Genomic DNA, 27,118 nt, shown 5'->3' on the forward strand with positions numbered 1-27,118 from the left:
ATCATATCATCGACATATAGAAGAAGAAGCGTCCGACCACGAGGGGAGGTGTGAATAAAGAGAGCAGGGTTGTGATCGCTGGCTTTGAAACCAACATCTGTGACAACGGAGGAGAAGTGCTCAAACCAGGCACGAGGAGCTTGCTTAAGCCCATAAAGAGAGCGCCGCAGACGGCAGACCATGCCAGAAGGAACAGAGTATCCTGGAGGCGGCTGCATGTAGATCTCTTCACGCAGTTTGCCATTGAGAAAGGCATTCTGCACATCCAACTGAGAGATGGACCACCGGCGAACAGAGGCAACTGCCAGTAAGGTCCGAACCGTGGTCATGTGAGCAACCGGAGCAAAGGTCTCATCATAGTCACGACCGTGCTCCTGCTGAAAACCACGGGCAACAAGCCACGCCTTGTAGCGCTCAAGGGAACCGTCAGAGTGAGTCTTAACCTTGTAAACCCACTTGCAGGTGATAGGAGTGACACCAGGCGGTGAAGGTACAAGATCCCAAGTCTCAGTGCGCTCTAGGGCAGGAAGCTCCTCTGCCATAGCGTGCTGCCACTCCTGATGGATGGCTGCCTCTCGGTAGGTCACGGGCTCTAGAAGAGCGGCAGACGCAAAGCCATCCTGGTCAGTCGGCTGCATAACAAGCTGATCAGGAAGGGCGTACCGAGGAGGAGAAACAGGATCAGGAGCGGGAGAACGAGGACGGCGAGTATAGTGCAACCGAATCGGGGGAATCTCAAAGACTGGATCCCCTAGTGAAGGAGTCGAAGGTGACTGTGGCGGTGGCACACTAGGAGCATCGTCACGAGGACGACGAGTATAATGCAACGGAAATGGTGGAATCTCAAAAGAGCTAAGTGGATCCCTCGGTGAAGGAGCCGAAGGTGACTGTGGTGGTGGCATGCGAGGAGCATCGTCACGAGGACGACGAGTATAATGCAACCGAAAGGGTGGTATCTCAAAAGAGCTGAGGGGATTCCTCGGTGAAGGAGCTAGAGGTGACTGGGGCGGTGGTGAAGGAAGAATGGGAGCCTCCGATGGAGGAACCGGAGGAGACAAAGACGGTGGGGACGATGAAGGAGTGATGGAAGAAAACTCAGGGAATGTCAGAAAAGAGATCGACTCATGAGTGGACGAACCATTGTGGGTGGGGGAGCGAGGGTAGTAAGGGCGAGACTCATCAAACGTGACATCCCGGGAGATTCTCATCCGACGGGCAACAGGGTCATAGCAGCGATAACCCTTATGCTCGGTACTGTACCCAAGAAAGATACACTCAGTTGACTGCGCGATCAACTTGGTGCGCTCTCGTGATGGAAGAAGGACGTAACAGACACAACCAAAACTCCGGAGATGACTGTAACCAGGAGGTGTGTCAAAGAGACGCTCAAAAGGGGCACAACTCTGAAGGACGAAAGAGGGTTGTCGGTTAATGAGAAAAACAGCCGTGGAGACAGCCTCAGCCCAAAAATGAGGCGGAAGGTGAGATGAAATCATAAGAGCTCGAGCTGTCTCAAGCACATGGCGATGCTTGCGCTCAGCAACACCATTCTGAGCATGAGCACCGGGACAAGAGAATTGAGGAAGAGTACCCTGCTCAGCCAGAAAACGAGGATGTGCAGTCGAAATGTACTCACCAGCAGAGTCAGCACGAAAAACACGAATAGAAGTCATATTGAGTGCGGACCATAGTAGCAAACTGCTGACAAATGGAGAGAAATTGACTGCGAGAAGACATAAGATAAATCCATGTAAATCTCGAGTAATCATCAATAAATATCACATAGTAGGAATGAAACCCTAGCCCTCAACCTGCTCTGAAACCATGTTACGAACTGAACCCTTGTATTGCTATGGGCCAAACAGGCCAGATAAGTACAAGGTACATGTGCAAATAGACCCCTATATAAGGGAGAAACTACACAGCCCTATACACAGCACTATAACACTTGACACCTTGCAGGATTGATTCCCTGATGGGAGGTATCAAGGTCTTTAGGAAGAGAAATAGAAGTTGGACTCTGAGAGGAGGCCTGTACGAGGAAACCCAAGCAATCAATAAAGTCAAGTCTTTTTCCCCAAGCTATTCCTTTCCTCCTCTGTTACCCCCTCAACACCGGCAAGACACCTGCCCGGTGGATCTTCATCGGTCCTCAGGCACCTTCAGGCCATGGCTATGCGCTCCAACCCACGATCCTAACACCTAGCCTAACCCAACTTGCTTGGGACAAAAGGCTTCATTGTTGTTGTTGTTGTTGGTGGTGGTGGTGTTGTGACATCTGTTAATAACAGTATGGTAAATAGTTCTCTGTTATGTGGCTCGAATTACCTTTTAATCAAATGTGCAACTTTGAAATAGTTATGATTGCCACATATACTTGAAGTTCGAAGTTCGATAATACATTTGTTTCTGGCAGCTGAAGAAGTAGAGTAATTTTCCTTTCCATTCTTTTGCAGTTTGCCTTCCAGTCTTATAGTGCTGACGATGATGACTATGAAGGTCATAATTACAGTCTGACTGGGCAGCTTTCTGCCGTCCGTATTGTCTTTCTTTATCGGTTTGTCCAGGAGGTATACATCACTAAGCCAAGTTGGATTATCTGATCTTCCATGATATGTATTTTTTGAAGTGCTTTTTCGTTTTGCAGTTTACTTCTTACTTCATGGAGCTTGCTACCCCTCACACTGAAGAAGCAATTAAGTTTATGGATAAAGTTGGAGGTTTTGAGTGGTTGATTCAGAAATATGAAATGGATGGTTCTTCTGCTATAAAGCTGGATCTTTCACTTGATACACCCATTATCATTGTCCCGAAGAATTCCCAGAGTGAAGAGTATGTCCATGCTTTATGTTCTTCAGTTTAATATTCTTTAGGATTGTTTCCATTAATTAATCTAATAGTTTAAAATAACTATGGCATACCACACTTGTGGGACAAAATTTTGGCAAACAGGAATGATGAGTCGTCGAGATAGCGACCTGTGAATTAGTCTAGACTAGCTAGGATTAGTCGTGGTTAATCGTTGACTACCATCATGTACCATGCGTTACAAATATTATCCTAGATACGAATATAGCACACACAAAATGCGTCAAGGGGACGCATGTACCATGAGTAAGGCAATGTTGACAAATAAAACAAAGGAATTTAAACATATGAACCATCAGCCATGCCCATTAGCCATGAATGAATACTGAACAAGTCAACACATCATGTGTCACACAATGTTACAACAAATAGTTAAGTGGCATCAGCCTAAGTGCATAACAAATAAGTTCCTGACGACATTATTCCCTAAGAAAAGTTCCTAAGGACATTATCAAAAGCAACAAAAGGCTGCACAATCCAGAAGTTTTCTCCAGTCCCCATTATTTCGCATCACATCCTTCGGCCTCATGTCAAACATCTGGTTGCTCATCCAATCAAAATTCACCGGCTTCATGGCTTTTTCCAGCATCATTTTGTGTTTCTCCTCCTTTGTCGTCGTCGCTATCAATGTCCCAGTTGTCCATCTCATCTTTGCCCTCACCCATGATATCTTACTAGAAGGGTTGGGCGCGCTTCGCTGCACTGTTGGTGTTGTTGTGATTTCATAGTTTTTGTTTGTTATTTGGTTTGGCGCGCTGGGAAGATGATGGTGTTTTTTTTTTAATAATGCGGTGTCTTGGTGGGCTTTCTTGGCAGTGTGATTATGTGTTATCTGCTAACCAACCCATACTTGTGTGGGGAAGTTTCTTTACGCTAGTGGCCGCATGTATCATATTGGTGCTGCATTGTCACATGTTGGCGCTTTTTTTCGTGGTAGTGCGAGGGTGCACAGGATTGATATGTTTTTTATAGGCTGCCTCTGCCGATTACTTCAACAAATCGTTTACCCGGTCAAAATCGTTAATCAAATCCAAAATTGAACACCTTAATTAAATGAGAAAGCTCCTTGAGAAATCGTTGACCCGGTCATAATGGTGAACTAAATCCAAAATTGAACACCTCAATTGAATGGGAGGGCTCCAAACATAGTGAATTAGAAGATTTTGCTACTACTCAACCTCTTCTTCAACAACTGTCTCCATCCTCTTCCTAAAACAAGTGATATGAGGGCCTATGGATCTACTAGTATCACCACGAGTAGTCCTTGGGAAGTTCCGCCCTCTTAGTTGTCATTTGGTTTCACGGTATCCTCCCAGGATCCCCGCTATTTCCCTGGTTAAGAACCCCACATGGAAAATTAGTCTCGATTTTCCTGCCGTAGCATTTGGTGGAACTGAGGAGAAGTTCATGTCCCGGTCGATCCAATATCTCTGGGTTTCCCTCCCACGTCTCCCCACATCAGGAGAATTGTCCCCAGCCGCCGTTTGCGTTCTCTTTGCCTCCCACTTACGAAATCCGTAGGCTATGGCCCGACCTCCTCTGCCTTGGCCTTCCTGTTGGCAGTCTCCTCAACAACAGCACCCGCTTCGTCTCCTTCCAATCACGAGCAGTGGCCTCCCCTCCCCTGGGTGTTGCCAAAGAACCAAATGGAAAGGAGATCATCCCCATGGGAGAAGGGGATCCCCTGTGTCCGTGAAAATCCCCCAAAGGGATTTGTTACCCTGGGTAGTCCTCCCCTTGCAACCAAACAAAGCCTTAGTGTTTCCGTAGCACCCATTTCTGAATAAACATCACCCCAAGTTAATTCATCACCATCATCGTCTCGGTGAACAGGTTTGGCATGAGCAAACCCATTCATTTTCCCACTGAAATTCCTCAAGGATTAGTGGGTTATCTTCTTCCCTTTAGAGCCTGCCTCTCCTAGCTCCTGAAATCTTGTTTTCATTCTCTGCTTGTATGAAACATACATGCTTATTCAGTTTCTTGTGCTCCAAATGATTTGTGGTATGGATCTGCAAGCACAAGTTTCATTAAGCAATGAAATGGCAGCTGCAATTAACATATGAAAATCACAATTTTGCAAGCTACTTAAGAAATGTACTCCAATTGCGCTTGCAGCCACCCGATGACGAACAACAAAGAGTTATGATTCTCTTTGCCAACGGTTGGAGCTCAAAAGCAAGTCCACCATATGCATCCCACCAAGAAACTACAAAAATATCATGCATATGAAATCAAAGTTTAGACATTGCTCAAACTGATAAAAAATAAATAAATTATGCTTATATAAATCGTTGTGCTCCTCACTGCTCAAGAGACTTCTTATTTTCTTCTTACCCTTCGAGAAACCGGGAGAACACCAAAACTACTAGCGAAAAGCACTTTCACCTGGCTAGCACTTAGCAAAGTTAGTTTAGTTTGCTTGGAAGGGGAGCACATTCTTGTTATGAGAAGGGGTCATTCGAGCCTATGGAAATAGGATACTCTGTTTACATAGAAATCCCTACGTCCTTACATTCTATTTAGGATTAGGAATAGGTGTAATCAGACCTGCTTTTGACATATCTATCCTATTCTTATTTGGGTACCATATGCACCTCTTTGGGCTTCTATTGTTCCTTTTATCTCGGTCTTTGATCGCCATTTTCTTTGAGAAGCAGCCTTCAACTCTCTCATTGTCGCAATGCTTATCTTGCTCTGGTGTTCATTGCTACCATCTTCTGTACCACATCATTGAAGATTGACCGCAAGTGTTGCAGCAAGATTTTCTGTTTGTCTCTTTGATGTGATTTTTTCTTTTGCTTGGATTCAAGATCGATGATGCCCCATACAACATCTGTTCCATCTGTTGGTCCATCTCTTTCAACAGTATTTAGCACCTCTTTTTGTAAAGCCGGTTTCCCTTGCAAAGCTTCTTCACCATCAGCAATCCTTAGAGCAATAAATAGTGGTTGTGAAGCTCTCATGCAATTCTCCACTAAAGTCCAAAAGGGCAGGGAAAGCACAGTTTTTTCACTCTTCCCCGATGGAGTTGGCTTGAATCTGTTAACAAAGACAGCTTCAAAGTAAGCAACGATGTTGCAAAATGAGCAACTGCAAGCCTCATAAGATCACCACCATTGGTCTTCTTCCTCATCAAATCAAGAATTCTTCACTGAAACTCCGGTATCTTCCTAACATCCACCAGCATGAGATCCAAGCAGTGGGCAGCACAAGGGGTCCTGAAAATATGAGGAGCCCTGCATCAATCTGTTCCTCTAGCAACTTTGCAACCAAAGGTGCATCAAGTGATTCAGCGAAAACATTATTGGACCCCAAGAAGAACTGGACTAGATAAGGTAATTGATCAAATAGTGCCCCTTCACGGTTGAAAGGGAATTACATGCAATTGCTAGAGGAGCAACCTAATGAGGGGCGGGGAGGCTAGTGACAGTGGCAGCGGAAGGAATGTGAAGCCAGACAAACTCTTGTGCTGCGGTCTGGCTGTGAAGAAGGTGGTCTCTGAAGCCAGAAGAGTCAGTAACAAGACCTGCAGAACCTCATGGAAGATCTAGTAGCCGCAAGCAGATGCTGAAGTCCTGCAGCTGAAGAGGTCGGCTCAATGTGACTGTCCTTGCCGCATTAGGTGCAATGAGGACGAGGGTGGCTTGCACCTTGTGGAAGCCAGTAGAAGAGGCGGAGCACTGAAGCGGGAACCATCCGGTGCGACAGGCGGTGTAGCAGGTGAACGGGCAATGATCACTGAGGGAACCTCCAACATACCTGGAGGCAGGCGGAGCGGTGGTGGTGCGACCTGGAGGTAGCCTAGGCATCGATCTGCCGTTGGCGGCGGCGACACACCCTAGGAGGTGGCAACGGCGGCCTGAGATGGTGGAGCTTCGAGGAGGAGAGGTGGCTTCGATCTAAGAGGCTTGGACTGGGAGGCTTGGACTGGGAGCACGGTGCCCAGATGGGATTGTGACGGGAACTTCAATCTGGACACGGGCTTCGAGTTTGATGAGGTCGCGCTGGGGGCGGATGTGGAGATCGGCTCAGTCCAAGTGAGGTTGCAATCGGGGGTTGGGAAAGCAGAAAATCGGGCAAAATAGATGAAGACGAAACCGAGGTCGATCGAGAGAGCTGAGACTGGAAAATTTCCGCTATGGGAAAAATCCCCTAAGGGCCTCTTTGATTCACAGGATTCTCAAAATGCAGGAATAGAGTGTCATATTCCTCTTGTATCCTACAGGATTACAAAACTACAGGAATTTGGCTGGAAGAGTGTTTGATAGCACATGAAAAACAAAGGAATTCTACCATGAGGTTTGAGTGGATGGAAAATTTCCTCCAAAATTTAGTACAAATGAATCCTATGGAAAAATTCCTAAGGGTTCCAATCCTGTGATCAAACAGGCACTGTAGGAAAAAATCGTAAGGATCCAGATCCTACAGGATTACAAAACTACAGGAATTTGGCTGGAAGAGTGTTTGATAGCACAGGAAAAACAAAGGAATTCTACCATGAGGTTTTAGTGGATGGAAATTTTCCTCCAAAATGTAGTACAAGTGAATCCTATGGAAAAATTCCTAAGGGTTCCAACCCTGTGAATCAAACAGGCAATGCAGGAAAAAATCGCAAGGATCCAGATCCTCCGAAACCTGGGCTCATGATACCATACTAGAGCAACTTCACTGTATTGCACAGCCCAAGGGGCAAATATATAGGACAAGAGGTTTGGAGTACAAGTAAGGAAATCTAGACTAATACGATTACTTATGGATACTCCTTAACAGCGTTAACGGCATTATGATACAAGAAAGCATGCCATTTATCTCCACTGTAAGGAGCAATTTTACTGTTTTGAATAGCCCAAAGGGGCAAATATATAGTACTAGAGATTTGAAGTACTCCTTAACAACAATAACGGCATTATGATACAAGAAAGCATGACATTTATCTTCACATCTTTCTGTAGCTATATACAACTGGATTTGGGGCAACTGAAAGTTAAAAATGATTTTAGTTGGCACGGAGGTGAAGAGAGTGACCCATCTGCTGTGCGTCTTGATGTTCTCCATGCTGAGGTATTTATTGGACGCAAACTAAATTGTTTAGTTTCCTGGCCTGGGTTATTTATTCTCCTGCTTCAATAACATGCAAATAGATAAATGGAATCAACATGACGGTTGGAGTCAATGGCACTCTCGGGAAGTGTATGATTCGAGAGGGTCATGGCATCAATGTAGGGGTGCGGCGTAGTCTGAGGGATGTTTTCCGAAAGGTCCCAATGCTCTCCATGAAAGTTCAGGTGATTAATTTGTTTTTCGTATAAAGTTTGGCTTGTTATCTCTTGCTTATTTGATCGCCATAGTTTTGTACTTTAGATCTGACATCTTGTTTTCTGGCCTGATTTTTATAGTGCAATCCTATTTGACACTGTATGCATGCTCTTGCTCTATTTATTTGTGCTCTTCACTCAATACTTGAAAAGTTAAACTAAAGCTGAAAGATAGTTCAGATGATAAGTTTCCATCTCCAGAATACTTTTATTATCTGTTGGATGCCAAAGTGACAATGATAAAGAAGTTACCAGAAGGTACCGGCGGCAATGGTTACTTGCTCAGCTTTATGTTGGCAGATGCATCAATGGAGAATATTTTATGAACTGTCCACCCCTATGTGGTTATAGCTGAAATCCTATATGTTTTTGTAATTCTGTGTTCTTTTTTCTGCAGATAGGATTACTGCATGCTGTTATGTCGGATAAAGAATACAACGTCATCACAAGTTGTATTTCGACAAATCTATCGGAGACACCCAATCTTCCCCCCAGTTTCCGTGAAAACGTAAACCGGACAAAAGAGTCAATACGCCTACTTGCGGATAAAGTTAACCTTAATAACCATTTGATGCTTTCACGTACTGTTGTCATCATGACTGTGAATGTCCACTATGCTTTGCTAGAACTTTGCAATGGTCCAGATGCCGAGTCACCTCTCGCGGAACTTGCTGTGAGTATCCTTTAAGAGTTACGCCACTTGTCTTGTAGGGAAAAGAATCGATGAGATTGTTTATCACTGGTCCTGTAAATATTTCATATTATGTGTCCCGCACATTTTTAATGCCTGTTCAAGCTTTTATGCAATGTATTTTTTAACCCTGATAGCATGTTGGTTACTGTCATACATTTCTTTTTCTGCAGCTAGAAGGTTTATGGGTTTCTTACAGGACAACTTCACTGTTTGAGATGGATCTATATTTGTCTATACTTAAACTTTCGATTCGTGATATCCGCCCAGATACAAAGTCTGAGATGCGCTTGATGCTTGGATCTTATTCAGAGACTTCTAAGCTGAACACACCAGACCCTTCATCAGATGGGGGGTTTTCTAACCTAACCATGCTGATACTAGATTATCGATGGCGTTCTTCCTTCAAATCGTTTGTTATAAGAGTCCAACAGCCTCGCATACTTGTTGTCCTGGATTTTCTGCTTCCAGTAGTTGAGTATTTTGTGCCTTCCATAGGTACAATAACAGGCAGAGAGGAAAGTCTGGACCCAAAAAATGACCCTCTTATGACCTCAAATGACATTGTACTTTGTGGACCTGTTTTCTTACAGAGAGAGAATGTTATTCAACTCTCTCCTGAGAGGCAACTAATAGTTGATGGTTGCGATATTGATGAGTTTACTTATGATGGCTGTGGAGGCACCATATCATTATGTGAAGAGCTTGACAAGAAGGGGCAGTTATACTCTGAGACTATAATCATTGTTGGGCGGGGTAAAAAGCTAAGATTCAAAAATGTCAAAATTGAGGTGCATGCTCAGTGAACTTGTGATTTGCTTAATTTCTTCCTTTAACATAACTATTATGGTTTTGAATGATGTCCTAATTTTTGACTCATACCATTGCTATGTACCCTAACTTCATACTTTTTGTATGTATACAAGAATGGTGCATTACTGAGGAAGTGTGTTTACTTGAACACTGGAAGCAGCTATTCAATCTCTGCTGAAGATGGTGTTGAGGTTTCAGTGTTGGAAACTTCTTTTAATAACGATGAAGACAATCGTTTCCAAAGTGAAGAATACAACAGACAATTCAATGCACTTCAGCCTGCTGCTGGTTCACCCTCAAACCAAATGTTGAATTTTACATTTGAAGCGCAGGTATGAGTTATGACACTAACTTTAGAAGTTATATCAATTCCCTGGCAAACATGCACCATTGTGCATTCAATTGGGTCCGTCTGTTAGTTAAATGCTACTTTAAGTCTTATACTTTTGGATTTGCTATTGACCGTTAGCCGTTTTTGTGCATACCACTGAGACTCTTTAGCAATCCATATGCTGGTATCTCAAAAGTGATAGACGTACGTGTATCAGTGGTAGTCTGAAGAGCTGCATGCTAAAAGCAGTCCCATTTCTAGAAGTTCTGGTTACAGTTAGATGGTTTAAGAGGTTTAGTAATGGCCCACGCTAGAGGCCGATCCTGGAGCAACAGGTACATTAGTCTTGTTTGCCGGATGTTCGCTCCCAGGGAACTCGTCTTCCATCTGGATCTTGCTAGATGGCAGGTTGCTTCCTCCAGAGAATGAGTGTGGAAGAAATTGGAGCACTGCTATTTGGCAATAGAGCATGAGGCGAAGGCAGGGTTTCTAGGCATGGCAGGCACTCGTGACCAGTCTTGACCGTGAATTCCTTGGCTACTAGCCCCAGACTTGGCGCATGCTGAGGCTTCCTGTGCAGGACGTTGCAGGATGCTGGTCATCAAGTGAATGTTGCTGGCCATGGCACTGCAAAATCTGAATTACAATTTGAAGTGCTATCTGCACTTAATCTTTTATTCCCTCTTGAATACACATGAGATCTGTGTATCATTGCATTACTGACAGTTTAAAACTACAACCATACACACCAGCGACAGCAAGGTGAGACTTCGACCAAAGCAAATAAACTACTAGACAGCCTTGGTAGACAGTAGCCTCAAGCGCCTAATCTCCTAGCTGCTGCCAAAATCCAGAGATGTCCTTCCTCCAGTATTTGCTTAAGGATCAGCTGCACATTAGGCTAGCTTCCATTGAGTACACAATCATTCCTATGTTACCACATCGTCCAAGTACCCATCATGATCAAAGTGTGTTAGTATTAATCTGAGGCGCATAGTAGATCATCCGAGGACCAAGCAATCACACGAGCACGACACCGAGATTTGTTAACGAGGTTCACCATCGTGGCTACATCCCCGGGGCCTGACTATGGGCGCTCCTCTCCATGACACCGCTACAATACCGCACCCAGGCCGCCATACAAGGAAATATCCCATGGTGTATGCTCTTTCCGGATGATGTGGTGCTAGTTGACGACAGTTGGACGGGGATAAATAGGAAGTTGAGTTATGGAGTGATGAGGAACACTAGATGAGAAGAAAGAAAACACATGCCAGATCTGTTTGGCTACTTCTAAATGCTTCCACTCTAGTGTAGTATTTCTTTTCTTTTCTTTTCTATCCTACCTACTGTTTTCTAGAGTCTTCTAGTTGTGAGTAGCTATGAGTAGAATGGTGAAACTTACATAATGTTTTCTAGAGTATTCCAGCTATAAGTAGAAGTATGTGAAGGCTTCCCAAAGCCCTATAAATAGAGGTCCTCGCCTCTACTTTGGAGGCAGACTATGTACCCCTACCTATAATAGAACTTGTTCTCATCTAAGATCTTGGAGTAGATCTTGTGCCCTAGGAGTTCTGGATTGAACTCTTGCTGCCCTATCAACCTACATTCGCCTCTAGAGCGATATCTAGCGCAGCACGTTGAAGCCGTTCCTTCAACACTTGTGTTGTACACATTGTAGCAGCAAGGTGGAGTTGCTCCTCCACAAACTTTGTGCTGCTTCAGGTGGTATCAGAGCCTCGTTGACCCATACTAGTTCTTGATGTCCTCTTCGAGAGTAAGTTGCAGCAAGCAATGGAGCAATTGGAGAAGAGGATGGATGCTGCTGAACAACAAATCAAAGAGCTGCGTGAAGATCTTAATAGGAGATTTGACCAGCTGGTTGAGATGATAAGAAAGGGTGTCCCCCCTGCTACCAATGAAGGAGATTCATCTAAAGAAGAGGAAGATGTTCATCAAGGAAGAAGGAGAGGTAATCTTGGAGCAAGACCGCCACGACAACATGTTGTTCAACGTGCTTCAAGAAGGCCAATTTATGTTGATGCTTCTGAAGGTGAAGAATATGATGATGCCCTTGAAGAAGCAGATCTCTACGCATATCAGAGAGTACCCAACCCTACATATGCAAGAGATACATACAAGGTGAAAGCTGAGATCCCAAGTTTTAATGGAAATGTTGACATTGAAGGGTGCCTGGATTGGTTATATGAAGTGGAGACTTTCTTTGAGGTCATGGAGGTTCCGGGAGATCGTAGAGTTCCTTTGGTCGCATACAAACTGAAAGGAGGAGCCGGTGCATGGTGGCATCGCGTTCAAGAGGAGCGCAGGCTGAGAGGAGAACCTCGTGTTAGAACTTGGCGACAAATGAAAGGCCTCTTGAAAGGGAGATTTTTGCCCGCTGATTATGACCAGATCCTATTTATCCAATTTCAAAATTGTGCTCAAGGAAATAGGACTGTTTCAGATTACACGGAGGAGTTTCTAAGGCTACAAGTGAGGTGCAACCTTGCTGAAACTAAAGAGCAACAAGTTGCAAGGTACATCAATGGTCTCAATGATGCTATTCAAGATCGATTGATGATGCAACAAATCTGGTCCGTTGATCAAGCACAAGCTCTAGCCTTAAAGGCCGAGAGGTTTGTGAGGATGAGAAAGACAACTAAGGCTCCATATCCTCCATATCCTCATACCGAAGGCTCATCTAGGAGCCAACCTAATAGAGTGGAAGAAAAGACCACTCCACCAAAGACGAAACAGCCCATCCCGAAGCAAACTAGAGGCAAGGGTAAGGCAAATGAAGGCCCAAAGTGCTATAAATGTGGTAAAGAGGGACACATATCCAGCGGCTGCCCACTAAGGAAATTTGTTAACACGACTATCCATGATGGTGAAAGTGATGAGGAAGAATACGAATCTGAAGATGTAGACGGACAAGAGGTTTGTCAAGAAGAAGGTGAAGAGGTGGTATGTGTGATCCAGCGTGTCCTATGTTCCACACCACAACTCGATGACACACAACGGAAGCAAATATTTGAGAGCAAATGCACGGTGAATGGCAAGGTATGCAAACTAGTGATTGATAGTTGCAGTTGCGAGAATCTTATCTCCCAGAAGTTGGTGGACCATTTAAAGCTTGAAACCCATGATCATCCAAATCCCTACACTATTGGATGGATCAAGAAAGGAGTGAATATGAGGATCACCAAACAATGCAACCTGCCACTTTCTTTGGGTAAGCATTATCGCTCAAATGTGTTGTGTGATGTGGTTGACATGGATGCCAGCCATGTTCTTCTTGGGAGGCCTTGGCAATTTGATGTGGATACTACACACAAGGGCAAGGAAAATTCTTACTCTTTCATTTGGAACAAGAGAAGGATCATTATCTTACAAAACAAACCCGAAGGTAATACCTCTAAGGAGGAGGGGAAAACTATGTTAACTATCTCCCATACCTCTCATGAGTTTATGGAAGACTTGAAGGAGGCAGATTGGTGTGCTGCACTTGTTGTAAAGGGAGAAGAGCACCTGACTGTTGAAATTCCAGCAAAGGTACGTGGTTTATTGGCAGAATTTCAGAACATACTTGGGGAGCCACATGGCTTGCCACCGATGAGAGGAATTCAACATAGAATTGACTTAATTCCGGGAGCAAGTCTTCCTAATCTTTCACACTATCGAATGAGCCCAAAGGAGCATGGTATATTGAAGGAGAAAGTGGAGGAATTGTTGCAAAATGGCCACATTCGAGAAAGTATTAGCCCATGTGCTGTACCAGCCCTACTCGCGCCAAAGAAAGATGGATCTTGGCGCATGTGTACGGACAGTAGAGCCGTTAACAAGATCACCGTAAGGTATAGATTCCCTATTCCCCGTCTAGATGATATGTTGGATCAGCTTAGTGGAGCAAGAGTGTTCACAAAGCTAAATTTAAGAAGTGGATATCATCAAATCCGTATAAGACCCGGGGATGAATGGAAGACCGCCTTCAAGACAAAGGAAGGGTTGTTTGAATGGCTAGTCATGCCATTTGGACTCTCAAATGCACCAAGTACCTTTATGCACTTAATGAATCAAGTCCTTAGACCCTTCTTATCCCACTTTGTTGTGGTCTATTTCGATGACATCTTGATCTATAGCAAGGATGAGGATGAACACTTTGATCACATTCGGAAGGTGCTAGAAGTACTAAGGGAAAATGAGCTCTACGTCAACTTGAAGAAATGTGTTTTACTGCAAACACAACTTCTTTTCCTAGGATTCGTCATAACATGTGACGGCATTCGTGTTGATGATTCTAAGGTTGAAGCAATCCGAGAATGGCCAACTCCTAAGACCATTTCTGAGGTAAGAAGCTTTCATGGCCTTGCAACTTTCTATAGGCGATTTGTTAAGAATTTCAGCACTATCATGGCACCAATTACCGAGTGTTTGAAGAAAGGAAAGTTCCAATGGGCAGAAGCAGCTGAAGCTAGCTTCAATGAGATTAAACAAAAGCTATCACAAGCTCCTGCCTTGGTACTACCTGATTTCAACAAGACTTTTGAGTTGGAGTGTGATGCAAGTGGAGTAGGCATTGGAGCTGTCCTATCTCAAGAAAGGAAGCCCATTGCTTTCTTTAGTGAGAAGTTAAGTGAAGCTAGACAGAAATGGAGTACTTATCAGCAAGAATTATACGCCGTTTTCAGAGCGTTGAAAACTTGGGAAGTCTATTTGCTGCCTAAAGAGTTCATTGTTTATAGCGACCATCAATCTTGAAGCATTTTAGAAATCAAAAGCATGTTGACCGCATGCTAGCAAGATGGGCAACATATCTTGAGAGGTTTAACTATCAAATCGTGCATAAATCTGGAATAACTAACAGAGTGGCCGATGCTTTGAGTCGTCGTGCATGCCTCTTGACTTCTTTTGAAGCTGAACTTCCGGGCATGGGTCAAATAAAGGAGTTGTATGAGGGTGACGAAGACTTTGGCCATGTTTGGGTAAAGCACGCAAGGGGCCAACCATTAGGTGATGACTATTTGATGCAAGATGGATATCTCTTCAAAAATGATCGTTTGTGCATTCCAAGAAGTTCTCTACGTGACAAGCTGGTTAGAGAGCTCCATTCAAGTGATCTTAGTGGCCATGTTGGACGGGACAAGACTATCGCTAACCTGGAAGCTCGCTACTTTTGGCCACAAATAAAGAGAAATGCTGGAAAGTTCGTTCAACGGTGCCCCGTATGTCAGACCTGCAAAGGCCAAGTCCAGAACACAGGGTTATACATGCCTTTGCCTGTTCCTGTTGCTCCATGGGAGGACATTTCTATGGACTTCGTCTTGGGCTTGCCAAGAACAAGACGAGGAACTGATGATGTATTTGTGGTCGTGGATAGATTCTCTAAGATGGCTCATTTCATCCCATGCCGCAAGACAACGGATGCTCATCGTGTGGCAAATCTATTCTTTCGAGAAGTGGTCAGACTTCATGGAGTTCCAAGGTCCATTGTCTCAGACCGTGATAGCAAGTTTCTTGCTGCATTTTGGCTCACTTTGTGGAAGCAATTCAACACTGAATTGAAGTTTTCTAGCACTGCTCATCCACAAACAGATGGACAAACGGAAGTGGTGAACAAGTTTTTGGGTAATCTGATCCGTTGCATTTGTGGAGAAAGATAGGGGCAATGGGATTTGGCTTTATCTCTTGCAGAGTTCTCCTACAATAACTCCAAGCATAGATCCACAGGAAGGAGCCCTTTTTCCATTGTCTACACTAAAGTTCCAACACATGTGGTGGACCTGGTGAAGCTGCCATCAAGGGGAAACTCAAAATCAGCATTGTCCTTTGCTGATAATTACATCGAGTTATTTGAAGAGATTCGCGGCGCTTTGGAAGCACAAAATCAGAAATATAAACAACTTGCTGATTGCAAAAAGAGGCCAAAATCATTCCAAGTCGGTGATAAGGTGATGGTCTACCTCCGAAAAGAGAGGCTGCCTTTAGGTGTTAAAGGGAAACTTAGGCAGCGAAGGTATGGGCCCTTCTCTATCATGAGGAAGATAAATGATAATGCTTATGTGATAGATCTTCCAAGTGACATGGGTATCTCCAACACTTTCAATGTTGCGGACTTGACTCTCTACCATCCAGAAGAAGCGCTCTATGAAGATAACTCGATGGCGAGTTCCAAACAACCAGGGGAGAATGATGAGGAACACTAGATGAGAAGAAAGAAAACACATGCCAGATCTGTTTGGCTACTTCTAGATGCTTCCACTCTAGTGTAGTATTTCTTTCCTTTTCTTTTCTATCCTACCTACTGTTTTCTAGAGTCTTCTAGTTGTGAGTAGCTATGAGTAGAATGGTGAAACTTACATAATGTTTTCTAGAGTATTCCAGCTATAAGTAGAAGTATGTGAAGGCTTCCCAAAGCCCTATAATAGAGGTCCTCGCCTCTACTTTGGAGGCAGACTATGTACCCCTACCTATAATAGAACTTGTTGTTCTTATCTAAGATCTTGGAGTAGATCTTGTGCCCTAGGAGTTCTGGATTGAACTCTTGCTGCCCTATCAACCTACATTCGCCTCTAGAGCGATATCTAGCGCAGCACGTTGAAGCTGTTCCTTCAACACTTGTGCTGTACACATTGTAGCAGCAAGGTGGAGTTGCTCCTCCACAAACTTTGTGCTGCTTCATATTATGTTGGCATAGGTTACATCGTGTGTTTACCTTCTCATTATATAAGAGTCCTAAGATACAGGTGTCCCATTCGAACATGTCTTTGTACCCTATGTACACACAGTCCAAATTCAAATCCAACTGTAACCTACCTTGTACAAATATTCGACACAATTTTAACAAACTCCACCTTGACGAATATTCTTCACCACCTTGGATTCATCCATGCGTCGAACCTCCGTGTACATTGGACTTGAGATTATATCATGCTCAGGTCACTACGCTCTCCTGAATCCACCTGTTCTCAACCAAACACTTAAATCTTTCACATTTACATATTTGCTTCATAAAGCTCTCAAGCTTCCTAATCATCAAATTGTTTTTCCTTAAACCATTAACAGGAATAACATGTATTCCTATCTCGAAACAGGCTTCACCCCGCTTTATAGATTACAGGTCCAAGTGCAGGAAAAGTAAAGATAACTGCTGGGGCAACAGCACAAACATGCCCTAAAAGAAAAGAGGAAAAAACCCACCAAGTGTCCGGTAGATCAGTGACTATGAGGCATAGGAAGAAGTTGTCCTGTCTCAGTCATCGCGTCCAACATGCCGCCAAGCCGGTCCCGGTCCCACTGTCTAGAGAGTGGGTGCCTGTGCTGCAGAAAGGCTAGAAATTTGAAAATAGAATCAGTGGCCCGCCGTAAGAAAACACACTCAACATGGTACATGGTACATATATGCATGAAACCCCTCATCCAACGTGGTAATACGAAATGGTATAATAAGCCTAATATATATCTAACGTCCACCAACTGTCATGTTCAGGAGATGCATCTTGGACCAGAGGTCCAGGATTCAGTGTGTGCACATTTTCTTTAACTAATAACAGTGGTAGTTTGCCAGTGATCTATTGAGTTGGGGGCATACAGATTCCTTGTGGTATGATTTCTTGATGGTGCACATTTTATTTGGGAATGTGCAGGTTGTCTCGCCAGAATTTACTTTTTGTGACAGTTCAAAGTTAACAATGGATGATTCCTTGCACATCGAGAAGCTTCTTCGTGCCAAGATGGATTTCAGTTTCATGTTTGTCTTTTCTCTCTAGTTCCACTAAACCATTTTTTTCGTTTATGTCACTGTAGATCTACTAGTTTCTCTCCTTACTGATATAAACTCTTACATGTAAACAGGTATGCTTCAAAAGAAAAAGACATATGGGCTCGATCGGTCGTTAAAGACCTGACAATAGAAGCTGGTTCCGGTCTTCTTGTTCTTGAGCCAGTAGATTTTTCCTGGAAATATACTTCAGTCAGTGAAAAGACAAACATAATATTGACATCTTCAGAAATATGCATCCATCTTTCTCTCGGTGTTGCTTCTCTCATGCTCAAACTGCAAAATCAGACCCTTGCAGCTTTGCAGTTTGGCAATATTAACCCACTGGTCTCTTGCACCAACTTTAAGCGAGTTTGGGCGTCACCAGAAGGTACTTGTGTTAGTTCATCTAGTTTTTGTTGCAAGACACATTAGTGTTTTTTTTGTTTCTTTTTGTTCAACTGGTTACACCCCCTGTTAATTTAATTGATCAGTCATATATTGTAGGTGATCTACCTGGTTACAATCTCACCTTCTGGAGGCCACAAGCTCCTTCGAATTATGTTATTTTGGGTGATTGTGTGTCCTCAAGGTAATTTTCCCTCTGAGAACTGCCACCTGGTGACATTATTTTTCTGTTGTGAAGTGTGCGCTGGGTATTAGTAGCACTGTACCAGCAACTTTGATAGTCATATCAGTCTGTGCGCTCAGTGACCCAGATAAACACTAGGATTGGCATGCGACTGAATGCAGCTACTTTCTAGAGTTCTTGCTTGTCCAACAATCGGCTATATCTGGATTGGTAGTACATCCAGAATCAGTGCCATTCAGATCATTCTTCCGCTGTGAAATGTAGGTCTAATGCAGAGTATCATGTCATTGGTCTGAAATAGAGCCACCGCACAGTCCGGCAGTGCATTCTTCGGCGCAAGAGCAGACAAGTCTGGTTGGTCCATAAGGTTTCGTTCGAGGCACAGGCGTCGATCGGCCAGTCTGGTTGGTCGGGCCAGATAGTCTTGTCGGTCCAGAAGGTCGAGGCCGACGTACAGGCACTCACGGGACTGTTCGGTAGTGCAAATTTTGCACTGCCCCTCCTCCTCTTCTTTGAATCTCTGCTCCTCGCTTGGGACTTGGCCTGCCTTCCTTTCTTCTCCATGGTGCATGCCTTCGTACCTAACCATGCATATCATTTCGGCTTGAGGTAGTAGCCATGTCTCATCCAAATGAATCGGGAGTTCAAGTAGGAGTGAAGTCACCTCGGTTTCAATGGCATGTTGTCATACCTGTGCATGTAGCTGCACCAGGCTTAGTTGTCATGGGCTGTGGCCCAATTGGTCTTGGGTGTGTGCTGGCGCTGGAGATGATAAAAGAATCAGCGACACCAGAAGGGAAGCATCAATCAGAACAGAACAGACCCACTTCTTCCTCGGCTCGCTCCTCCCCCTCGTGGCCAGACGAGTATATCTCGCCCCATGTATCCTCTCTTGCTCTTCTATCCTTGATCTATGCTTCTCCCATCCTTTAGTTATCTTCTTTGGATTATATCCCCTCAGTGATCCTAGGTTTGATGAATTTGATTCATACACCCGGGACACTTGTATCAACCTATTTGTGCTGTTCGGTATCAAATTGTTACGTCCTGACTCAGGGTTGTGACAAACGTGCGCGAGATCTTGTAACCGGTCCACTTGGAGCTTGAGGGCTTGATGTTGGATCCATGGCGGTACCCATGGGATGCTCCGCATCAAATTTCCATCTTGAAGTTATTCTTGTCATCGAGCTACTCCAGACTAGATTCCTGTGAGGGGGCTTCTTATGAACACATTGCTTCTTAGGATCACTTGCACTTGGCAACTTGAGCACATTAGCTAACTCTTTTTTTTTTGAAGTGTATTAGTTCATGTTGGTCATCCAAGATAATGTCTTCAAAGATTGTCCTCAAGCTGAGTGTGGCAACGAATTGATGGATGAGTTAATCATTCCAGTCTTGTTGCATATGCTCATGAGGTGATAATTCCAACTATGTAGCAATCCACATGAAGTGAATTCCTCAATGGATTGGCACTACTAGCGCCCTTCATCTTCGTTAGTTCCGAGCCAAGTCTTATGCTCACCACAAGCTGGCCTAGCCCCTACCACATGACCTTTTGTAGTACGAGCGTGCCCTATCTGAAAGTTCTGGGCTTGTAGTAACTAATCACGCAATTTTGAAACCAAATATGGGCTTTGAAGTGAAGTTTTTGAAATTGGATAGATGGATTACTCATTGACCAGAGGAATTGAATGGAGGAGGTCAGTTTCCTTGCTCGCCCTAACTTGGCGGAGCAATTGTGACGGGGGCGACCGGTGGAGAAGAATGCCGGTTCCAGCGAGGATTCCAACGAGGCGATGGGCCAGAAAGGAGCATGGAGAGGGTCGAAATCTACGACAGGGGCGAAAGAGCTTGAGCAGTATGGGCATGAAGGAGTGAGGGATTAAACCCTAAACTAGTGTACGGGTAGCTAAATGAGTTTAGTTCACGCTATGTCTGGTAGCACCAAGTAACTTAAGTGCTGAAGTACCAGGCAAAGACTTGGCGAAAATTTCATTGAGTCGTTGGGCACTTCTAGGGCTGACGTCACCCAGTGAGATAGGAGTTTTAGATTCGAATTCCATGCTTTATCACATTCGTAATCCGGTAGTTCCTGATATGAGTTTTAGATTTGAATTTCCGTGCTTTATCAAATTCGTAATACGGTAGTTCCTGGTAGGAATGCTATGTACTCCTTCTGTAAAGAAATATAAGAGTGTTTAGAATAGTAGTTCTCAGTGCAACAAAGATATTCAATTTTTCAACTTCTTTTGGTAGTTCCGTGATAAATATTGCGAGTCGAGCTATCGGGGTATTAACTTGTGGATTAACCAAGATTAGTTAGGATTGGTTGCGACTGATTGTTAGCTAATGGTTGACTACAATGTGTTATAAATACTATACTAGACACTAATATAACAACACCTGCTGCCATACATGACCATTTACCCCTTGCAGCAAGTGGCCTTGGCCTTCATGTCCCCACGAAGCAATGGCTCCAACAACCTGAAAGACAAAGCGGCAAAGGAAGACAATGTTGACAAATAAAAAAAAATGAATTTCAGCATATCATCAGCGATGAATGAATACAAAACAATCGCATCACCCAAGTGCAACATTACAACATATAATTAATTAGAATAAATGCATCACACAAACGGCAACATTACAACATATAATTAAGTGGTCTCAACTACCAGTTACAATTAGGTTCATAATAACAATGCCCATTGACCTACACCTTTTTTTTGTTAGTTCTATCCCTATTCTGTTTGGCAGAGAAGCTAAAGAAAAATGCATTAGTTCCTACTGTGTTCTAAGACATAAAAAATGTTGAGTATAAAAGATGCAATAGAATTTCAGTTCTGTGAGAAGTAATATGTACATTTTTTAGACAGTTCGCTGACCTGGTTGCTATCTTCCCCCTTTAATCTTTCATCTTTCTCCTGCTAATGCTAATATAATGTGTGACTTTGCCTTTTCAGGTCTGTGCCACCTTCTCAGGTTGTGGTTGCTTTAAGCAACACCTATGGCCGTGTGCGGAAACCTCTTGGCTTTAGGCTTGTACATACATTACCTGGATCTCTAGACTTAGCGGATTCCAAGAAGTCAAATGAGCAAAATGACTGTTCAATCTGGGTTCCTGTGCCGCCACGTGGATACTTAGCTCTAGGATGTGTGGTAAATAGTGGAAATCAGCCACCTTCCAATAATGTTGTGTACTGCCTTCGTTCTGATCTAGTGACTTCTGCAACATTTTCAGACTGCATACACACACTCTCGTCTGCTCCTGGGTAATGACACCATCATTCTTTGTTATTTGGCCTGCCATTGTGTTGTTTGATTGTTTCACCTCATGAAAAGAGTTTCTAGAACCTACCTAGAGTTTGAATGAAAACACCAACAGTGGTATCATGGATTCGCCTTTTATCCCTTTTCTGCAGAATACTTCCTGGATTTAGCATCTGGCGTGTGGACAATGTGATTGGCACATTCCATGCACACAGTTCTGCAAACCAACCCAGTAGAACAGAAGCTCTTGATTTGCATCATGTTCTGCTAAGGAATCCAAATTGCTATATCATTAAAGATCTGGCTGCAGATTCTCCTGTTCGGAGTGACCAGCCAACCGATCAATTAAGTAATCCTAAGAGTACTTCTGGGTGGGATGTTGTTAGAACTTTGTCAAGACCAAGTAGCTATTGCACGTCTACTCCACATTTTGAAAGAATATGGTGGGATAAAGGTGGCGACTCAAGGAGGCCATTTTCAATATGGCGGCCATTACCTCGTTTCGGCTTCGCTCCAGTTGGCGACTGTATAACTGAAGGGTAATGATTTCTTAATATAGATATATAGTTTTCAAATACTCCGTGCTTTCTCATACTTGTTCACATATTTCATGATTCTTTCAGGCTTGAACCACCTACTCTTGGCATTCTTTTCAAGTGTGACGACAAGATAGTTTCTGAAAAGCCTGTACGATTCATGAAAGTAGCACAAATTGACAAAAAGGGCATTGATGACGTATTCTTGTGGTATCCAGTGGCGCCTCCTGGATATGCTTCTCTTGGCTGTGTTGTGACAAAAACAGATGAGATGCCAAGCAAGGATTCCATTTGCTGCCCTAAGTTGGGTTTGGTGAATCAAGCAAATATCTCAGAGGACCCTATCTCAAGGTCTTCCAGCTCAAAGGGACCTAACTGCTGGAGCATCTGGAAAGTTGGAAATCAGGTTATCTGTTATGTTTGAACCAATTTCTTTATACATTATTAGCTCATGGTTGTATGAATCCAACACTCTGTGATGTTTTAGGGATGTACTTTCCTTGCACGGCCTGATCTGAAAAAACCATCAGCTCGATTGGCATACAGTATTGCAGATCATGCTAAGCCAAAGGCACCTGACAATGTTACTGCTGAGTTGAAGCTGGGATCTTTGTCAATCAGCATCCTAGACAGCTCGTGTGGAATGGTGCGTAGGCATGCTAAATTATGTTTCTTGAAATGGAAAGAAATTGTTGAAATATTTGTATTTTCTAGTTACATAATTTCTGAATATTTAGGTCACACCAATTTTCGACACTACAATCTCGAGTATAAATCTTGCGACACATGGGAGATTTGAGACAATTAATGTCGTGTTGATCTGTTCAATTGCTGCATCCACATTCAATAGACACTTGGAAGCATGGGAACCTTTGGTTGAGCCATTTGATGGAATATTCAAGTAAGTTATACTTCACTCTTTTCTTGTTTCCATCCACCTGACAAAATTCTACTGTTCTGTCAAATTCACTGTTTCTGCACTACATTATATTTGTTCAATCTTTATTTTAGGTTGGAAACATATGATACCAGTGAGCACCCTCCTTCCAAAGTTGGTAAGAGGATTCGTGTTTCTGCAACGAGTCCTCTAAATGTCAACCTGAGTTCTGCAAATCTTGATTTGCTTATCGAAACTTTAATTTCATGGCGAAGACAAATTGATCTTGAAAATAGATCATCAATCAGAAATGAGGTTTCATCTATCATTTCAACTACTTGACTATTGCTGCTTTTTGTAAACTTCCTGTAATGATTTATATTCTCTCTCCACCTGTTTTTCAGGATTCTTTGGAAAACTTAAAAATAGCTGACAATTTGTCCAGTTCTGCGTTGGATGAAGATGATTTCCAGAGGGTAGTTTTCGAGAACAAATTAGGATGTGATGTTTATCTTAAGAAACAAGAAGATACTGAAAACACCATTCAGCTATTACAGCATGACAATCAAATTTCACTGTTGATGCCGCCTGCGAGGTTTTCCGATAAGCTAAATGTATTGTCGAATTCTACGGAAGCAAGATATTATATTGTCATACAGATCTTTGAGTCCAAGGTCATACTTATACTTATGTTATGCTTTGCACAGGCAACTTCTCGGTATGGCACTCACAGTATGTTTTTTCTACATGACAGGGCTTGCCTATCGTAGATGATGGCAATGATCATAGCTACTTCTGTGCTCTGCGCTTGCTCATAGGAAGTCAGACTTCTGATCAGTACAAGGTATTCCCACAGAGTGCCAGGACAAGATGCGTAAACCCTGTGGAAACAGCTGAGTTACAGACACATCATGCTAAGTGGAATGAACATTTTATATTTGAAGTTCCAGAACAGGTAATTTTCCAGTAGTGGTTTCAGTGAAATTTATTTGATGATTCACCCTTTTAATGGAAATCTATGGTGGGACGAGCCCCACATTGCTTTAGAGAGCGACAGGTTGTTAATAGAGCAGTCCCTATAAGGGAGAGAGATATGCATGCATGCATAATCTTACACCTCGCGTTGACATCATCAACAATAATTGCTAAATTTGATTTATTGAAATGATTTATCTCACAAACTGTTAATCAGATTAGTGATATGTCTTCACTGGCGAGTTCGTGTTGACGAGGGCTTCAAAATAAGATCCTGTATTGGCATGTTTAGATGATTTTTTGTCGCCACCAGTTACCAGATTATAGTACGTGGTTACCATATTTAGCAACACACAGTTTCCACAATAATATGAATGGTCACCAGGCAATAATTTACATGTGTTATTAGGCATTCCATTCCTTTTGTACAGCTACAAAGTGAGTTTTTCAAATATTACAAGTATAAAATGATAATATTTCATAAAAGTAGGATAGTGCAAGTCTTACACTAATGGAGAATGGCATCCCATCATCTGATAACTAAGTGTATTTAAATCTGGTAAGTGAAACTAATCTGGTAACTACTGGTGAAAAAAAGTTGTCAAAACATATCGATATTGGATCTAGTCTCGAAGATCTCGCCACGGTGAAACCAACAGGGAAAGTGGATCATCAATCGGATTAATGGTTTGAGAAATAAAAGTTTTCTAGTGTAGTCCTCACATAAGACACCATGGGCACGTCCCCCCACATAGCACAGTCATTCTTTTTATGCCTGTCTTGTAGTACCGTGGCCAGATCATAGTGTAATAACTTCTCATAGCCTAGTTGGCCCGGTCGGACCTTATTATATCTCATTCGTGAAATATTTCGCACCTTCTTGTATGAGTGTATTAGTAGGATTGCATTAATTGTTATTTCATGGGCTTTGCAGGCATCAGCTAATTTAGAGATTGAGGTAACAAATTTGGCATCAAAGGCTGGCAAAGGTATATTAAAAACTGTATGGCATTTAGCAGCTTTCTCTTGATTTTTTGTTCATATTTCTTGTCAAATCCATTTATAAGATCATTATGTATTTCTTATTGGTTGTTTCTTAACAGCAAAATACTGATTCCATTTTTCTGACTTCCAATTTTTTCTTTGCCTCTTTCCTTCGGAACTACCCGTTTGCCTACTATCTGTTATATGTGAACTAAATCTTACACTTGCATGGGAAATTTGGATACTAGAGAGTAATGTTTAGGATTTGAATAACACCTTTCATTCATTTGTAAGGTGAAGTACTTGGTTCTTTGTCAATCCCTATTGGAAGGGGAACAACAACATTGAAACGAGCTGCTTCTATCAGAATCCTTCAGCAAGCTGCTGATGTCAAGCGAGTAATGACATGTCCTCTCACTGGGAAGGTAGTTATTTTGTTTTGTAGAACTTGCTGAGCTATTTTGACTGTGTTAAAAAAACTTTTTCTAATTTATATTAAATTTGCTCATCAGTTAGCATCCTTAATTACTTTTTTAATTTATATTACATCAACTTAAGCATATTTAACATTTTGTAGGCCACAGGACTCGATGAGGGAGACAGGAAAGGCTGTGGTGCTTTAGTACTTTCATGTTGTTACATAGAACGATCTACTCAAACAGACTTCCAGAGCTGGAAAGACAGCATAAGCAATGCAGAGACTGGTTTCTGGGTAGGGCTTACCCCAGATGGTCCATGGGAAAGTTTTACTGCAGTTTTACCACTGTCAATCATCCCAAAATCACTTAATAGTAATCACTTTGCGTTTGAGATCACCATGAAAAATGGAAAGAAACATGCAACTTTGAGGTCCCTTGCTGTTATTGCTAATGATTCTGACATAAAACTTGAAGTTTCTGTATGTCCCATAAACAAGCTTAATAGCTCCATGATAAATGATAAATCAACCAGTTCCACCAACAACGTTGATGAAGTATTTGAAAACCAGTGGTACCAACCCACTTCAGGATGGACAAGTAACCATTCTAGTGATCATGGAATTGAGTTGGGGCAATGGAGTACTAAGGACTGCTCTTACTCATCTAAGGTAATTTCTTTTGGGCCTGTTGATCAAGGAAATCAATCTTTCCTTTATTTGAGGAAATAGACATTATATTTGGTTTTAGGTTATGCAAAAAATGACATATATTATAACAAAAGTTATTAGCTTCTAATCTAACAAAACTATGCAACTTATTATGAAGGCATTCTTTGAACCTCGTCTTCCACCTGATTGGAAGTGGACTTCACCGTGGAAAATCGAAAAATCTACTTCTGTAGATTGTGATGGATGGGCATATGCTGCTGATATTCAAAACTTAAACTGGCCGTCATCCTGGAGATCTTCTAAATCACCACATGACTATGTTAGACGAAGGCGTTGGGTACGTACGAGGCAGCTATTGCAAGAACAAAGTGTGGAAATAGCTAGGAATGTAGTTGCTATTGTGGATCCATATTCATCTACAGCGTTGCCTTGGACAGCCATGATCAAAGATATGGATTTGTGCTTGCAAGTTCGGCCTTTTTCTGTAAAATCAGACGAATCATACAATTGGAGTCAGGTTCTTTCACTAGGTTGTGACAGCCTACCTAAGCAGCAGCAGTCTTCACTTTCTAGGCAAAGCACCATGAAACAATCATCTGTTCCATCAAGGAATTCTGTTCTTAGGCTTGCTGACCTCGAGAAAAAAGATGTTCTTTCATACTGCTCCCCTCTTGTTGGTATCAAACAATATTTCTGGCTTAGTGTTGGAGTTGATGCTTCCATTGTTCATACGGACTTAAATATGCCTGTTTACGACTGGAAGTTCTCTTTCAATTCAATTCTTAGACTTGAAAATAAGCTTCCATATGAAGCTGAGTATTCTATTTGGGAGAAGTCAGCTGAAGGTAATATGGTTGAAAGGCAGCATGGTATTGTATCGTCAGGTGGAAGCGCATTCATTTATTCAGCAGATATTCGGAAATCCATTTATCTCACACTGTTTGTTCAAAATGACTGGATTTTAGAAAAGGTAATGCATTTGTGTCTGTGTAGAACATTTCCAAACCAAACTAATGGATC

General features: G+C 42.7%; 1 protein-coding gene across 1 annotated transcript in view; it reads left to right on the forward strand.

The window, feature by feature from the left end:
* The window catches only part of LOC123144534 (uncharacterized), a 71,253-nt gene that overhangs the window by 36,041 nt on the left and 8,094 nt on the right, over positions 1-27,118 (forward strand). Inside the window, exons 29-50 of the mRNA XM_044563732.1 lie at positions 2,457-2,570; positions 2,648-2,832; positions 7,824-7,932; positions 8,013-8,156; positions 8,584-8,859; positions 9,051-9,668; positions 9,804-10,022; positions 17,665-17,768; positions 17,873-18,168; positions 18,285-18,369; positions 21,333-21,641; positions 21,792-22,178; positions 22,263-22,581; positions 22,663-22,821; positions 22,913-23,076; positions 23,187-23,367; positions 23,457-23,726; positions 23,807-24,007; positions 24,962-25,016; positions 25,306-25,436; positions 25,589-26,098; positions 26,256-27,068. Of these exons, the coding sequence (XP_044419667.1) occupies positions 2,457-2,570; positions 2,648-2,832; positions 7,824-7,932; positions 8,013-8,156; positions 8,584-8,859; positions 9,051-9,668; positions 9,804-10,022; positions 17,665-17,768; positions 17,873-18,168; positions 18,285-18,369; positions 21,333-21,641; positions 21,792-22,178; positions 22,263-22,581; positions 22,663-22,821; positions 22,913-23,076; positions 23,187-23,367; positions 23,457-23,726; positions 23,807-24,007; positions 24,962-25,016; positions 25,306-25,436; positions 25,589-26,098; positions 26,256-27,068 (5,649 nt within the window). The remainder of the gene's footprint in view (positions 1-2,456; positions 2,571-2,647; positions 2,833-7,823; positions 7,933-8,012; positions 8,157-8,583; positions 8,860-9,050; positions 9,669-9,803; positions 10,023-17,664; positions 17,769-17,872; positions 18,169-18,284; positions 18,370-21,332; positions 21,642-21,791; positions 22,179-22,262; positions 22,582-22,662; positions 22,822-22,912; positions 23,077-23,186; positions 23,368-23,456; positions 23,727-23,806; positions 24,008-24,961; positions 25,017-25,305; positions 25,437-25,588; positions 26,099-26,255; positions 27,069-27,118) is intronic.

The sequence above is a fragment of the Triticum aestivum genome, chromosome 6D (genome assembly GCF_018294505.1).
Source record: "Triticum aestivum cultivar Chinese Spring chromosome 6D, IWGSC CS RefSeq v2.1, whole genome shotgun sequence".
NCBI lineage: Eukaryota > Viridiplantae > Streptophyta > Magnoliopsida > Poales > Poaceae > Triticum > Triticum aestivum.